Below are 17,358 nucleotides of genomic sequence, written 5' to 3'. Positions count from 1 at the left end.
AAGTGAAACTGTTCACTATAGAGAGAAAGTGCAAACTCAAATGGTCTACTATAGCTAAATGGATAAACACTTATCACATAAATATACATTATTATGATTCAGTCATATAAAGAGAATGAAGCAATGATACAATGAAGCAATGAATGAAGCAATGAGAATGAAGAATGAAGCAGAGCATGAATGAACAGGGGAAACATTATGTTAAGTAAAAGAAACCAAACACCAAGGTTGCCTATAGAAGGCTTCTGCATATCTATGATATTTGGAATACACAAATCCACAGAGACAGAAAGAGATTGATGGATGGGAGTGGAGAGAATGGGGACTAACTTGCTATCGTGAGTTTAGAGCTATATCAGGGTGATGAAATGTTCTGGAACTATATATAGGTCAGCGTTCATCAATACCGGAAATGTGCTCAATGGCACTGAACTGTTGGCTTCAGTGTCATCCACTTTATCATCTCGATTTCTTCTACATAGTTTATGGCATTAAATCTGAGTCTTTGATCCACCATGAATCAATATTTCTGTAATGTGGAAGAGAGTTGTTGACTGTCAGTCTTTTTTGCCCATGGTTCTCCATTTCACCTATACCATTCATTGGTGACTTTCCTTTCTCCACTGCAAGGTCTTAGCTCTTTGGTCATAAGTTAAACTGTCCATAGAGGTGTGATTATATTTGGGCTCTCACATCAGTCCCACTGATCTTTGTGTCTGCTTTTATTCCAGTATCATCCAATAGAATGGGCAAAAGAATGGAGGTAGCCAGTAAGGAAGGAGGGAATGATTATAGAGAGTGTGGAGACTTGTCTTTTGGTTGCAAGCATGATGTAGACTACATGTGCTAAAATGGGAAACTATCACGGAAATTTATAGAGTGTTGTAAGCCAATGTGACTTCACTAAAAACGCATGCATGCCTAAGAGAGTTTTGGGTCATGTGAATTTCACCTCAACTGAAAAACAACAGTAACAGCAACCCAGATCCAAATTTAACTTCCTACGAGGCTGGAGTAAAAATGGGAAGAGTGAGGGACCAAAATATTAGCACGGTGGTAGGACATTTGCTTTGCATGCAGCTGACCCAGGTCCGATCCCAGGTTCAAACCCCAGCATCCCATATGGTCTCTCGAGTCGTCTAGGAGCAATTTCTGAGTGTAGAACCAGGAGTAACCCCTGAGAACTGCTGGGTGTGCCCCCCCACATTCAAAATGGGGAAAAGGAGCCCAAACCAGTTTCTGCAGGCAGTTTTATGTTTTTCTACATTTGTCTTCCTTTGTTTTCTTACTGCACTTTCTAATCAGTTTTAAAGAGATCGGCATCATTTATTAATCTTCTTTTCATAGTGGCTGTGGTGATGTTCTGCAGTTGAGGTTCTAATGTCCTAGATTTCAGCTCTTAGCTTCAGCTTTGCTATTTTCTTCTGATTTGGTGTGGTGGCTTTTTGCACTGTTACTTTAGTCTAGATGCCAAGTGAGAGACATTTCAGAGCCTTTCATGGGGGAAACAATTTCATTATCTTTAAGTCTTAGATATTTGAAAATATTTTTGATAATCTCCTTTTAACCTGAATTGATTTCTAAGATTAATTTAAAGTTTCCAAAGACAAGGATGTAAAAAAGAAACCTGGCCAGTTATAACTGATTATAATTCTTTGAAAATGTGGCTGGAGTGGTGCCTTGCAAGTGGATGACCTAGAACGGACCGCAGTTCAATCCCCCAGCGTCCCATATGGTCCCCCAAGCCAGGAGCAATTTCTGGGCGCAGAACCAGGAGTAATCCCTGAGCGTCACTGGGTGTGGCCCAAAAACAAACAAACAAACAAACAGAAAATTCTTTGAAAACTTCCAGAACTTCTCTCGAAGCGTAATCCAAGCAATCTCCATCCAACTCTATTACCTATTTTCAAAAAAGGAATATGGCTTCAAGTTGCCAGATATCCCTATTTCAAGGTAAGCACCTGAACTTCATGTGATTGCTCCTGGGTTTCAATCTTGATAACTAACTCAAAAGCTTCCAACTAGTTTGTGTTCAAAACTAGACTTCTATGTTGAATGAAGCCCAATTTACATCCCAAGAGTCTGTAATCAACTGCCAAGAAAGACCTTCAAAAGGAGTAAGTCCACCAGGAAGGACAAGGAAAAAGCATCCAAGCAGCAAAGGACAGAATAGTGAGTAGGAGGACAAGATCAAGATAGAGATCACTAATATCACATCTTACAATTCTGTATAAAGGGATTAAAACAAATTAAAAAATTCAAACATTAAAAGTAACATAGAAATAGCTGCTAGAAAAAAAAAGAAATAGCTGCTAGAATTTGTAAATTGTGGCTATGGAGGGGCCGGCATGGTGGCGCTAGAGGTAAGGTGTCTGCCTTGCCAGCTCTAGCCTAGGACGGACTGTGATTTGATCCCTGGCGTCCCATATGGTCCCCCAAGCCAGGAGCAACTTCTGAGCGCATAGCCAGAAGTAATCCCTGAGCATTACCGGGTGCGCCCCCCCCCCCAAAAAAAGAAACCCCAAAAATTGTGGCTATGGAGAGGAGATAAAAATGATGGTTTCTAGGAGCTGGAGCCATAGCACAATGGTAGGGCATTTGCCTTGCATGCAGGTACCAGGACAGACCTGGGTTTAATCCCCAGCATCCGATATGGTCCCCTGAGCCTGCCAGGAGCAATTTCTGAGCACAGAGCCAGGAGTTACTCCTGAGCACCACTGATTGTGGCCCAAAACACCAAAATAAATAAATAAATACATAAATAAAATAATGGTTTCTATAGCTTAACCTGTAGAACCTGATTTACCTAAGGGGAGTGATCAGAGAAGTGAAAATGAGGACAGGAGGTGGGGAGGAGAAACACAGGAGAATTTCTGCTTCACAAACACCTGAGACAAAAATATTGCCAAGAAGGGTGAGTGGGTGGAATTCAGAGGAGGAGGTCACTGTTACCTGAGAAGTAGAATTGTTAAGGGGAGGAAAGAAATCTATATAGACTGGGTCGAAGACAGGAAATGGGAACTGATAAAATTAAAGGAAAAAGGTAAAAATCACACTTTAAAGGAGCACGATTAAAGAAAAAAAAAAGGTGGAGAGATTTGTGGGGCAGCTGAGAAAGGTTTTGAGGTGGAATGTAAAAGGACAAATGCAGTTATGAAATAAAAAGGAAGATTTGAATAAAACAAAGTAACTCAGGCACATGCAATGGGCTGGTGGAAGATTCAGGGTGGGGGAATACAAGAAAACAATGCCCAATACTATGAATAAATGCCCCATTATAATGGATGAAGAGAACAGAAAGTTGTGATCTATATGTATGTCTACATATATATACACACACACACAATGGACATACTATGGGCTGTAAGAAAAGACAAAAGCATGTCATTTGGGCCCGGAGAGATAGCACAGCGGTGTTTGCCTTGCAAGCAGCCAATCCAGGACCAAAGGTGGTTGGTTTGAATCCCGGTGTCCCATATGGTCCCCCGTGCCTGCCAGGAGCTACTTCTGAGCAGACAGCCAGGAGTAACCCCTGTGCACCGCCGGGTGTAACCCAAAAACTAAAAAAAAAAAAAAAAAAAAAGCATGTCATTTGCTGTGACATGGATGGAGCTAAAAGGCATCATATCAAGTCATTTGGAAGGAAAGGGATTGATACAGAATGATCTCTTTGTTGTGGGACCTAACGTAGAGGCGAAACAAAGGGTCACAGAAAAAAGAACTGGAGAGCTGGTTCACAATAATTAGCTTAAGAGAGGTGAATGAGGTAGACACTAGGTAGGAACGGGAGGAGCATTTGGGACCTTTGGAGGGAGGTGGGTACCCTGGTGGTGAGGGTGGTATTGGGATAATAAAAGTACCATTCCCTGTCCGTAGATCACAATATTTCAAGCAAGATTTCCAAAAGAAAGTAAGCCAGGGTTGAAAATAGGGACATTAATAAAATCAGAAACAGTACTCAGGTTTTGAAGTTGGAAAAACAGAATAGCATTGGTTTCTGGTTTTGTAAGTCAAACAGTGACTGGCAAAATGGGGTAAAAATTCCAAAGAGCCAGGGCCAGAGCCAGAGCATAGTGGGTTGGGCACATGCCTTGTATGAGTCCAGCTGAGGCGGGGGTTGATTCCTGGCACCACATAGGTGCCCTGAGACCTGCCAGGAGCGATAGATACATGAGCACAGAGCCAGGAGTAAGGCTTGAGCACTGCCCAACGTGGCCAAAAAAACAAACAAAAATGCTCAGAAGGAGTTGACGGTCTGCTAGATTTATAAATCATTTATCAATATTTTGTGAAAAATCAAAGACCCCCCTCATGGTAACAAAGAATGCAGCGACTTTCTGGAGTTACAAAACAAAACACATCTGGGAGATCTGAGTCCGTCTTTGATTTTCTCATGAATTTTGCAGGAAGCCAACAGCACTGTACCACTCAGGAGCCCATATTGCTCCGCATGGCTCCAGACTTCCCTGATACAAGAAGCAAAAGGCCCCAAAGCTAGCAGAGTACGGTTTATTATTTTTTAATCGTTTCAATGTTATGCTAAAGTCACCATGTACACAGATTTTAGTTGCACAAACAAATCTATAATTAAATCTACAGCCAATCACAATTTAATTGATTTCCAAAAAAGAGAGAAAGAAATGTTGCCATATGGAAGACCATGGATGCAATGGGGTGGACTTGGGCCAAGGGAAATAAGACAGAGAAAAAAACAAATACAAAAAGATACCCTTTATTGTGGAATTTAAAAATGCCCAGCTCGTGGTAACTGGAGGAGAATGAGGACTGCCAAGAGCTGAGAGAGGAGGAACATGCAACTTTGTTTGTCAGATGGTACAGAGTTAGAAAATGGGGAGGGAGCCAGGATGGGCCCAAACCCATGAACCGGGACTGCCTGTGTCTACCCTGGCAGCAAACCTCCACCCAAACCTGAATCAACCTGCCCAGAAATGGAGCTGAACCCCTAAGGAAGACTCCAGCAGGAATGGACAAGGAAGAGCACTGGGAAGACAGGATACAGAGACCCTCGCCCTGTGAGACATTTTACCCTCATTCAGGGGGCAACATGGCTGAAGTCACTCTTCTTTTTTTTTTTAACTATATTTATTGATTTATTATTGATTAGTTTGGGGGCCATACCTAGTGGTGCTCAGGTGCCACTCCTGGCTCTGCAGGCTGAGGGAACATATGGAGTGTCAAGAATCGAACCAAGTCCCTCCAGGTTGGCCACAAGCAAGGCAAACACCCTACTGCTGTGCTATCTCTCTGGTCCCTGGAGTCACTTTTTTAAGTTTCACCTATTCTGTGAGTAACTTTGAAAAATAAAATAGAATTGCACATGTCCAATTCATACCTCCAAGAGTTCCCATTTCAGATAATGTTCACTAATGGAAGCCATTCAAGTTATTTTCTACAATTTTAAAAATAATCTAATAAGAAATGGGTACTTGGGGGCCTGAGAGATAGCATGGAGGTAGAGCATTTGCCTTGCATGCAGAAGGACAATGGTTTGAATCCTGGCATCCCATATGGTCCCCGGAGCCTGCCAGGAGCGATTTCTGAGTGTAGAGCCAGGAGGAACCCCTGAGCGCTGCCGGGTGTGACCCAAAACCCAACCCCCCAAAAAAAAGAGGGCACGTATATCATCAAGAGTAGTAGCATGTTACTTGTGCTCACTTTTGCAGCACGTTGGCTAATAAAGTGGTAGCACATCACTATTAAACTGGTTTACATTTCTGAGAAACAACAGCCACATGCAAAACAGCCCTCAGGAGGGAGCGGTGAGGCGAGGGCTGGAATCCATCTGTCCCTCTTAAAAGAGAGACATCAGGGCAGGGGAGTGTCAACTGTGGCTCCGACCCAAAGAATGTATAAATCTCAACCGCCTCATCTTCTCCCAGGACAATTACCCAACAGTTTCCACTATGTGGGAATAAAGCCCCCACCCCCAGCTTCCATCCACATCCCAAACATACTGCGTATCTCCCCGATTCCCAAGACTGCATCCCCATCTGTCCCAGAGAAGCTGATTTCTGGATTCTAGAACTGGGTAGTCAGGACAGGAAAGGAAAGTCAGCCCATGGAGAGGAAGGCACATCTGATCACAGATCAAAGCCAAGAGGAACCTGCAGGTTGGGAAGGAGAAACCAAAAGAGGGAAAGAGTAGCCACTGGAGTTTCACACTTCTGGACATGGAAATCTTCTCACTATTCTTCCTACACAAGGAAGCTTCTCTCAGAATCTTTCCAAGACTAATTCATCCAACCAGTACCCTCATAGTTTATACCAACAAACCCTTCCCTCTGTATAACATGCACCATGCTTTCTTATGGACCTCAATCCCTGTACCTACTTCCTTGTTTTCTTTGGAATGGCTTCCCATGTATTTAACATGCATGGGAGAAATAAATTCTTACCTGAGCAAATGAAATGGCTACGTGAATGAACACCACCACATTCTAAAAGGTACATTCTTCACTTCTGTGTATATTGAAGAAAAATATGGTAGAGGCCTCAGGAAAAATTTTTATCACAGAACTTTTTTTTTTTTTTTTTTTTTTTTAGAAAATTGCAACTGTCTCTGGGCGTAGGGATCTAACACAAATTCTCAGACCTCCCTCCAAAACAGCAACAGTAATTGCTCCCACTCCCACCTTAGAAAATAGCTCCTGCTTTTGTAGCTTTGAAGAAGTTCAGATCATACAATTGCCTACTTGGCTACTGTCAGGCCTCATTCCTCCTGCAACACCGAGTGCAAGATTGTTCTGGTCACTCAGGCAGTTAGCCAAAATGAGAAGGGCAAGTAGTCTATGGGGAAATCTTGTTGATGTTTGGTCAAGACAATATTAAAAGCCTAAAAAACCAGTATTGTAGCACAGTGGTAGAGCATCTACCTTGCATGTGTGAATACCCTGTAGCCTTAAATAAAATTAAAAAAATAATAACACCAAAGAATGTTACATAGGGCCAGAGTGATAGCACAGTAAGTAAGTAAGTAAGTAAGTAAGTAAGTAAGTAAGTAAGTAAGTAAGTAAGTAAGTAAGTTAACCTTACACATGGTTGACCCAAGTTTGATCCCAGGCATCCAATACGGCCCCCTGAACCTGCCAGGAGTAACTTATGAGCTCAGAGCCAAGAGTAACCCCCAAGCACTGCTAGGTGGCCCCAAAACAAATAAAAAAAAAAGAACAAATAAAGTTACTTGGCTTGGGAGTTATTAGGTTGTAGAGAGAAAAGGGTAGAGATTTCAAGATTATTTCATTATTTATTGGCCAATATTAAAAGGTGCCCCACTGTTCTACAAACCCACTGGAAAAATATTTCCAAATTCTAATTGCATTTACTGTCAACAATGTAATAATATCTAGTGCACAAAATACTTCGAATGCCTACACTAGACTATAAAATTACTGAAAACAGTATTTCCTCTTGTGTTATTACTATAAAACCTAATGTTACTAAAATTACTACAAAACCTAGTATGATACTGCTTTGTATGTACTAAACAAATATTTGCTGATCTACTGTTAAAGATATTATTCTTTTTCTTTAGGGATATAAATACAAATACAAAAATAAATATTAATAAAAAAGGATAAAGAAGTCCCAAAGGTAGATAACTAAAAACACAAAAGTATAGCTAATTGAACAGATGAAGACAATTAACATTTCAAGGATAAAAGAATTATTCAATCAAAAGAAAGGGAGGTATAAGATCCATGAAGACACAAATGTTTCAGTTTGATAACAATTTAAATATAGGTAAAATATAATAAATAGCTACTTGACTGAACACTTAATAAAGATTATAATTCTCTCCTGATTTCACCTAATTCAGACTTGGTGATGTGAAAAATCACCAAAAAGTTCTGGGTAAATAAAAATAAACTGATATCCTGTGATGGCCACAGAAAGAACATTATTTGAACATTCTATTAGCAAGCAAAATGAGGGACAGAAATCTTAATATCATCCTGGTACAATATAATACTAAATTGACCTGGTTCATAAGTCTTTTTGGCTTGGGGGGGGGATATCTTTTGTTTTTGGTCTTGTTTTGCCTTCTTGTTGCTTATTCCTGTTTGCAGGTTTGGGGGATTAACTGATTCTTGGGGTAGTTAGTGAGCTGCCCGTTGAGTTAGCTTCCCTTTTTTGCATCCCATTTCTTTTTGAATATGGAGCCACACCCAGGGGCTCAGGAATCACTCCTGAAGGGGCTTCAGAGACCATATGGGGTGCCAGGGACTAAACTCAGAGCAGCCACAGGTCAAGCAAGTGCCCTACTCATTGTACTGTCACTCTGATGCAAGTCACATTCTTTGTATCTTGCTTTCCTTTCTCCTCTCAAAGTTCTTAATATTGTGTACTGTGAATTAGCAATGTTCTGGACTATAGTCAATCCGGGCCTCTGAGAAGAGTCTTCCCATCGCTTGACACCTGGAAGTGTAGGCTCTGCTTTTGTAACTGTGTGACAGCTACTTTTTGCCTACCAGCATAAGCTTAGACAGAAATACAACAAATGCTCATAATATGTACTCAAAGAGCACTAGATGGCTGAAGTAATGTCAACACAGGAAGAATGCAGGTAATAGACCAAAGACATGATACCCAGATGCCCTTAGGATCTCTGGAATTCTCAGTTGCTTTTTGGAAGTTTCCCCACAAGAATAAAGACCTAGTTTCTAGAAGGATAGAACTGGATATCCTGTTTCTGAGTGAGTGCTTCTGAAAATATGTAGTAGCAACTGACAAATGAAGATGTGTATGCATATACAACAGAATATGAGCTATAAAATGGATGGATTGAATGAATCAGATGTCCAGAAAAACACTATAACATAAAACTTAGTGATAAATAGGGCCCCATTAACTAAGTAAATTGGTGAAGAGAAAACTTCAATGATTGAAGATTTATAATTAAGTATTCTATTGGGACAAAACCTTTCCTAAAAATATGCCTGTGAGGAGCCAGAGAGGTAGTAGAGTGGATAGGGCAATTGCCTTGCAAACAGCCAACCCAGATTGATCCCTGGCATTCCATATGATCCTAAGTTCCATCAAGAGTGATACTTGAGTCCAGAGTCAGGAGTAATTCCTGAGCATCCTGGACATGTCCACAAAACAAACAAATAAAAAACCAGAAAAAGAGTGTGAGGAGCCAAGTGAAAGCCCCTCCCCCCCCAAAAAAAAGAAAAAGAAAAATATTGGGAGGTGCCTCAAGAGAATGGGATGGATGAAAAACCCTCTATCTTCAAACCCAAGAAGAAAAAGCCATTTTCCAAGGAAGAGCAAATTAATAGTGATGATCTTGAAGATCACCATATAAGTCTTCCCAAGAGGAAGAGGTCACCGGCTAGTGATCTGGAAGAAGCCGGAAACAAGGTTTCCAAGAAAATGAAGTGGAAATTCTCCCTCAAGGAGGAGCCACTCAGTAGTCCTGAAGAAGCTCGTTGCAGCAGTAAGAGCAGTGGCAATGCCAAGAAAAAAAAAATCACAAAAACAATTTCAGGAAGACTAAAAGGACATTTGGGTGACATTTTTTTTGTTTGTTTTTGGGCCACACCCGGTGACGCTCAGGGGTTACTCCTGGCTATGCGCTCAGAAGTCGCTCCTGGCTTGGGGGACCATATGGGACACCGGGGGATCGAACTGCGGTCCATCCTAGGCTAGCGCAGGCAAGGCAGGCACCTTACCTCTAGCGCCACCGCCGGGCCCCATTTGGGTGACATTTTATGCCCAGTAAAGACAAATTCAAATTCAAAAACTCCACAAAAATGCTTGTGGAGCTGTTCATTTTCAAATACAGCCACTGACACATGATTAACCAAATTACTCAACAAAATCAAGAAAGGGAATTTTTCCTTTTTTTTAATATAATTTTTATTTTAGTTATAGTGGCTTACATATCATTCACAGTAATATTCCAGGTACATATTTACATTGAATCAGGGGGATTCCCACCACCGAATTGTTCCCCCACAACCACTCCCATCCTGCCTCCCATATCCTCCACTCTCCCCCCAGGGGCTGCTAGAATGCGTGGTCCCTTCTGTGTCTAGTTTATTACTTAGTGGTCTTATAACTGTTTGGTCTTGGTGACTCCATTACTGCCCCCTCCAATAGGGAGGTGGGACTAGAAAGTTCAAGTTATGTGGTTTTGTTTGAGGAAGAGAAAGGTAATACAATGGGGTAATTCTTTCTTAAGAGGTTAGAGGGAGCCCCACACCTGGCAGCAGTGCTCAGGGACACTCTTGGTTCTATACTCAGGTGGTGAACGGGGGATCATATAGGATGCCGGGGATTAAACCCATGTTAGCCATATGCAAAGTAAATGTCTTACCTGCTGTGCTATCTCTTTGGCCCCTGATTTGGATTTCTGAATGTGCTAAGAACAAAATTGTGTCTGTGTGTGTGGGGGGGGGGGGTTGTTTTATTTTTAATCTGTTTTCATTTAAGTGATTTAAGCATCTGAAACCACTAAGCTCTATTTTCTTACATTCCTTTTGCTAAGAAACAGCTGTACCAATTTTTCCTTTTTTCGAAAAAAAAATTTACTGGCTAGTAATAAAAGTCTGTAAATAGAGATTCATGATGAAAAACCAACTCAAATTAAAACACTGCAAGACCCTTGTAAAAATGTGATGTTTTAGTTCTAATTGCTTGGGCTCATGGTGAACTCATTCGCTTCACAGTTTAAAATAAGAGCACTTGGAAAAAGCAACGATATTTCCATCTTACTCACTTCAAAACTTCTTCAAACTTATGAATTTTCTTTTGAGCATCTTCTTTTCCTTGACTGAGTTCACTCTGTAAGTCATGAACCTGCCGTGACAGATAGAGTTCAGGAAACAGTAAAGCGAAATCTGTGTCTAATATTAAATGAGATTTAGATATTTTTAGAAACTTGGTTAACCATAATCATTTTACCATAATCACAGAAGGATTCCAATACTAGACTTTCAATGCTAATTTTCTGGCCATACGTTAGTAATTGCTTAAATTGACCAGTTCTTTGCATGGCAAAACTGCTCTGTACGAAACTTAAGAAGACAGCAACCATTTTTGCATCTTAAATTTACATATTAGCTAAATGAGTCTCCAGAGATGCATTCATTCTGGGGGAAAAGTATGTGTCTGCATTTCTTAAACATATATAAGTTAAGATGAAACAGTCGTCTCTCTCTGTTGGGAACAATCTTTTCCCCCAACCACATACAGAACTGGAAAGGGCCTAGCCCACCAGAATCTCTCCAATCAAGGTGGTACCTTGGATAAGGTTGGAAAAAGCATGAACTGTGAACCCAATGGAAGTGGATCTTCAGAGAAAGCCCTGGACATTCAAACACAGATAAGCAAACTCAACATGGATTCTCTAGGGATGTGAATAAAAGGAAAGAAATGCCAATACAGCTGGAGAGCCAAGGAGAAACCCAAGGGTACCCAAAGCCCCATATACCACCTGATGAAGGTTTGGAGTCTAGCTGATAGGAGAGCTTGCAAATTAGCACGTGAGACAGATATCATGTTTCTCATAAAAATCTCACTTGCTGGCAATCTAGATGAAGCCCAAAGTAGGAAATAAATATCACACACACACACACACACACACACACACACACACACATTTCCCCAACATAGAATCACTGTTTCTATTGTGTGGACAATGATCTACTTATATTCTTTGACTTTTTCCTTTTATAATTTTCTCCTGTATATTTTTTCTTAGTGTTTTGTAAAACTAAATCAAATCGACTACTCCCTTATAAATGGGATCCCCTGAATGGAGTGGAAAAGGAAGCTTTCCATGACACTATGTCAACAAGCTTCTATGAGTTGCTACAGTGGACTGTGAGGGCAGGGGAAAAGGAACATGTAGAGAAGGGGAGGTTGAATTATCAGCAACACCAAACAAAAGGGTCACCTCAGTCCTGGGTTTTAATGGGTAAAATGAAAAGTAAAATGTAATCAATTTGGGCCCGGAGAGATGGCACAGCAGCTTTTGCCTTGCAAGCAGCCGATCCAGGATCAAAGGTGGTTGGTTCGAAACCCGGTGTCCCTTATGGTCCCCCGTGCCTGCCAGGAGCTATTTCTGAGCAGACAGCCAGGAGGAACCCCTGAGCACCGCCAGGTGTGGCCCAAAAACCAAAAATAAAATGTAATCAATTTAAAACATTTAATAAGTTATTTTTCTTATTGGGGAAAATAACAAGTATTTTGCACTGCCAAGAAAACAATTAATGAAGGGCTGTGCCTGGTCCACACCCTGCAACACTCAGTCTTATAAGGCTCTGTGCTCAAGGATCACTTATGGCACTGCTCAGGGGACTATATGTAGGTGCCAATAAACCAATCAGGTCTGACTAGGTTATGGGCAAGATTCTATCTATCTTTACTATCTTTCTGGCTGAGCATTGCAAAATTTGTGACTGAATTCATACAGAAGAGTCTGTTTAAATTTTGTTAGGTTGAGTAAAGAGAGTAAGTAACTAGAACTAAAATGAGTAACTTATCTCAGTTATCTCAAATTCCTAGTGCTTGGCTCAAATTCAAAGCGCTTGGCTAATAGTAGCCATGTTAAATTGGGTAAACAATTCATCAGAACTACTGGGTTGGAGAGACAGCACAGTAGTAAGGAGTATGCCTTGCACGCGGCTGACTCAGGCCGGACCTTGGTTCTATCTCCGGCATCCCATGCCAGGAGTGATTTCTGAGTGCATAGCCAAGAGAAACTCCTGAGCATTACCGGGTGTGACCCCCCCCCAAAAAAAACCCCAAAATACAAGAACTAATAAAGTTACAACGAGTGAGGCAATAAAAGTTACAATGAATGAGGCAACAGAAATAACACCATAGCACTGACCTCTGACCTTCTGAGGGGACCAAATCAAAGAATTAAAGCTCAGAATTAAACTCAGAGATGACCTCATGAGAAGACTTGGGAAGCATACACAGTTTGGTATTAGGAAAATCCTTACTTAACATGAAATGAGTGTAATCACAACACTAGCTAGAATAACAATGCAGAGACAATCTGAGGGATGTTTCAAGGGCTGGAACACATGTTTTGCATACAACAATAAAAAAAAAAATATCTTACAGAGAAACAAACAATAGTGGCTGGGTCACCCATATGATACATAACAAATATCTTAACCCCTGTCCTTCCTCCCCATTTGCCCAGAAAAGCAAATGTCCTGGAGCAGAAGGTAGAGAAATGAGCACTGGGAAGAGGATAAACATAGATCGGAGGGGCCGGGCGGTGGCGCTGGAGGTAAGGTGCCCGCCTTACCTGCGCTAGCCTAGGAGACGGACCGCGGTTCGATCCCCCGGCGTCCCATATGGTCCCCCAAGCCAGGAGCGACTTCTGAGCGCATAGCCAGGAGTAACCCCTGAGCGTTACCGGGTGTGGCCCAAAAACCAAAAAAAAAAAAAAAAAAAAAACATAGATCGGAGCAGAAGTATATTTAAAGCTGCTCTGATTAATCTTTTACCAAGTTACCAGAGTTTTGCTTCCTCTGTCAATTAATTTTAAGTCTCTTGCAAATACTGATTTATATTTTGATCAAATTACACATTTTCTTTAATGGAAGACATCCCTGGATTCATTGCTATCACTAAAATATGACTTTTAGTACTTTTTTTTGGGGGGGGGGGTTTGGGCCACACCCGGCGATGCTCAGGGGTTACTCCTGGCTGTCTGCTCAGAAATAGCTCCTGGCAGGCACGGGGGACCATATGGGACACCGGGATTCGAACCAACCACCTTTGATCCTGGATCGGCTGCTTGCAAGGCAAACACCGCTGTGCTATCGCTCCGGGCCCTTTTCTTTTTTTTTTTTTTTTTTTTTTTTTTTGGGTTTTAGTACTTTTTTTAAAGACCATGAGTACAAGGTTGTTCACAATACATTTGTTCTTTTTTATCACAGGTACAAAGTTGTTCATGATTGAATTTCAGACATAGTGTCCAACACCCTTCACCAGTGTACATTTCCCACCACAATGTCTCTCTCTCTTTCTCTCTCTCCCTACTCTGTCTTCCTTTCATTTTCCCCCTTTTAATATTCTTAGTTATACAATTTTCTTTATGTTACCTGGGTTTTGAGTATGTGCTACTTTGTTATAAAACTTTTTTGTTCCAACCCCTTCCCACTGCCCCACATCCCCCACCATGCTAAGATGAATGGATAAACAGATCGCTTTTAATTTCACTGATGCCAGCATAAATATTTCACTTTTAAGCTCTATTTTGTTCATATTTGCAAGTGAAAAAACTCATAAGGTGCTGTGATTTAACAACTTAACACATGTTTACTTCTTTCCATTATTTTTCTTTTTTGGGGGGGAGTTTAGGGGGTCACACTCAGCCGCACTCAGGGGTTACTCCTGGCTCTATGCTCAGAAATCACTCCTGGCAGGCTCAGGGGACCATATGGGATGCCGGGATTCAAACCACCGTCCTTCTGCATGCAAGGCGAACATCCTACCTCCATGCTATCTCTCCGATCCCCTCTTTCCATTATTTTTAAAAAATAATCTGACCATGCTGACCCAAGTGTTGTGGAATAGTTTTAAAATTTTACATCCCTTCTCTCAAAAACTTCTCCTGACATTTGCATTGTGTTCTATATTATCTACACAATAAACACCAATACTTCCCTAGCTTCGTTAATTCCGACATTCATCACTCCTCCTTTAATTGCCTTGCATAGGTTTTGCTGTTTTGTTTTGATCTGACTTTTTTTTTTAGCCTTAGGGTGACTGAAGAACATCAAGTAAGTTTATTTTCCAAAAAGAACATGAGATATAGCAGGGGCTCTGCAGATCCCAGAATGTCATCCCACGGCCATCAGACAGGATAAAAAAAAATATGTGCAGAAGACTACCGAGTTCAGGCATGTTATGTTGGCTTAGAGAGAGAGAGGGGTATTACTCTACTGCCTGGAGTAACAGTACAGCAGCTGTCATGTATGTGACTGACCTGAGTTTGATCCCCAGTTTGATCCCGAACCCTATCAGTGATCCAAACCCAAACACTACTTTTTATTTATTTATTTTTTAAGTAACATCTTTGTTTAAACACCATGATGGCAAACATGTTTGTAGCTGGATTTCAGTGGTAAAAAAGAGAAAAGCTGTGCTGCCCCTCTCTGAGGTTGAACTCAGGACTTTCAGATTATAAGACTGACAAGCTGCCTACTGGACTAAGGAGGCTACTCAAACACTGTTTGTTTGTTTTTTTTAACTTTTTAAGATTTTTATTTTGTTCAAGCGCCATGATTTACATAGCTAGTCATGACTGAGTTTGAGCATGCAGCGTTCAAGTACCGTCTGCACCACCAATGCCAACCTCCCTCCATCCATGCTTCCAGGTTCCCTCCCCTAATCCCCATAACCTAAATATTTTCAAAGAAATAAGTGTGTCCAACCTTTGCTTTCTTCTCTACCCTGACCGTGTACTTAGTGGCACTGACAAGTATTTTAACCAGTCCTTGATCTGAGATGGGTGAATCTCTGGATTGGATTCACAGACACTTCCTACAGAAATTTTTTTTTCATGTCTTTAGAAATTTTTATGCTAAGTTTTCATGTCTCACTGAATTCTAAATCTGTTGCCATGCTTCTAGGTTGCTGGCAACCTTCCTCTGTCCATCACCTCCCTTTTAAGGGGTTGATCCCAAGCAGTACTCATGGTGCCCAGAGATTTTTCAGCCCAAAAGATCAGCAATTCAAGGACATGGATATGCTCAAAGCCTAGTTTACAGGGCCTCCAGGACCACACCAAGATTCTCAAGGAGGCCATGGGGTGCCAAGAAATGAAGCCATATTGAGCATGTGTCTGTCACCCTTACACTCTCTCCAGGCCCCAATTCCTCCCCTCTCACTTCCTCCACAACTCTGCTTTTGGGATTCCTCCTTCTTTCAAAGTCATCTTATCTTCAGGAAGCCTACCACTGGACTTCCTGGTGCTTCCTTTCTGGAAAATTCTTCCAAGAGACAGTCCTTTCCCTGAGTTGACCATGTAAGGCGCTCCTGCCCTTTTCTGTTCTACTGTACTTTTCCATAGATAACAAACTGGCCTTTATCTCCTACTCATTCTCTCTCCTACTCAATCTTCCGTTCATTCTCCATCTCCTACTTAATCACCTACTTCTTCTCCTACTCAATCTCCTATTCTCTCCCTATCTCGTATGCACTCTTTCACTCATTCTCCTCTTCTTGCTCAAGTGGACACTGGCCCTGTAGATCTAGTGCCTACCCAACCCTGCCTCCTCATAGGCTCCAGGTGTTGATCTCCTTAAAACTGCAACCCAAATCCAGCCCCTGGAAGGGCCCATATGGGATTGGGGCTTTCTCCCCACTTTTCCTCCACTGCAGTGGCTTCTCCTGGCTCTGACACCAAACGCGATGAGCCACGCTCAAAGCAACAGTCAAAGTAACTGCAGAGATGAGACGATTTACATCGCATTGCGTTAGCCGGTCTGGCTGTTCCGGTCAAAGTGGTTCCAAATTGCCAGGCATCTGGAGTCCTTGTAAGTGCTTTTTAGCACTCGATGCTGCTTCGTAACCTCTGTCAAGCTTTCAGCTGCTACTTCCTGACGAGGTTGGTTGGTTGGTGCAAGAACTCAAGAACCCCTTGACCCCACTGACTACTTCAGAACATTGCTCTCCTTAGACTGGAAGTGCGGGGGCAGGGAGTTGGGTCTTGCCTCTGAGTTAATGAGGCAAGTGTCAGGATCAGATTTCTGAGGGAGGGCTTCTTTTAGGGGCAGCTGGAAAGCTGTTCCTCATTTGTTTCTTTACCTGCAGCACCTGGCACAGTGCCTGTCCTTTTGGAAGAGTCAGTCAGTGCTGTTCTGAGAGTGTCTGTTCTGAATCAAGTGGACTTAATAGTTTTGTATACTGAAGGGACAATGTGTAAAGCTTTTGCCTGTATGCCAATGGTCTGTGGGTAAAAGGGAGAATGCCATTTCCTACCTTTTCTTTATTCAAATGTCCTTATGGCAGGGGAGAAGGTATAAGGCTTTGAGTTTATATATTTTAAAATATTTTCTCCAGTACACATTGTTAATATAAATAAAGTTTTTTTTTAAGTTTCAAAAGTGAACCCTCAAACAAGAGGCCAATATATGGCAGATAGTTTCAAGAATTTGGCTCTAAATAATACATTTAAAAAGCCATAAGCTGGATAGTTGCTGAATATTTTCTGTCTCTTTGACTCTCTTGCATCCCTCAAGGTGAGCAGCTGAGAAAGGGGTACAGGTCTGGAAAAGGCAATTACGCTGCAGCCTACATCAAGGGGAGGTCTGAATCCTTGAATTCAAATATCAGTGATCCTATCAGCCCCAGCCCCAGTCCCAG

At 41.6% G+C, this 17,358-nt stretch overlaps 1 protein-coding gene across 1 annotated transcript in view; it reads right to left on the bottom strand.

The window, feature by feature from the left end:
• CEP112 (centrosomal protein 112) overlaps window positions 1-17,358 on the bottom strand; it is a 429,834-nt gene that overhangs the window by 307,565 nt on the left and 104,911 nt on the right. Inside the window, exon 15 of the mRNA XM_049768363.1 lies at window positions 10,742-10,821. Coding sequence (XP_049624320.1) covers window positions 10,742-10,821 — 80 coding nt within the window. The remainder of the gene's footprint in view (window positions 1-10,741; window positions 10,822-17,358) is intronic.

This window comes from Suncus etruscus, chromosome 1, assembly GCF_024139225.1.
Source record: "Suncus etruscus isolate mSunEtr1 chromosome 1, mSunEtr1.pri.cur, whole genome shotgun sequence".
NCBI classification, from domain to species: domain Eukaryota; kingdom Metazoa; phylum Chordata; class Mammalia; order Eulipotyphla; family Soricidae; genus Suncus; species Suncus etruscus.
The sequence above is the reverse complement of the archived record's forward strand: the minus strand, read 5'-3'. Positions and strand labels throughout refer to the sequence as shown.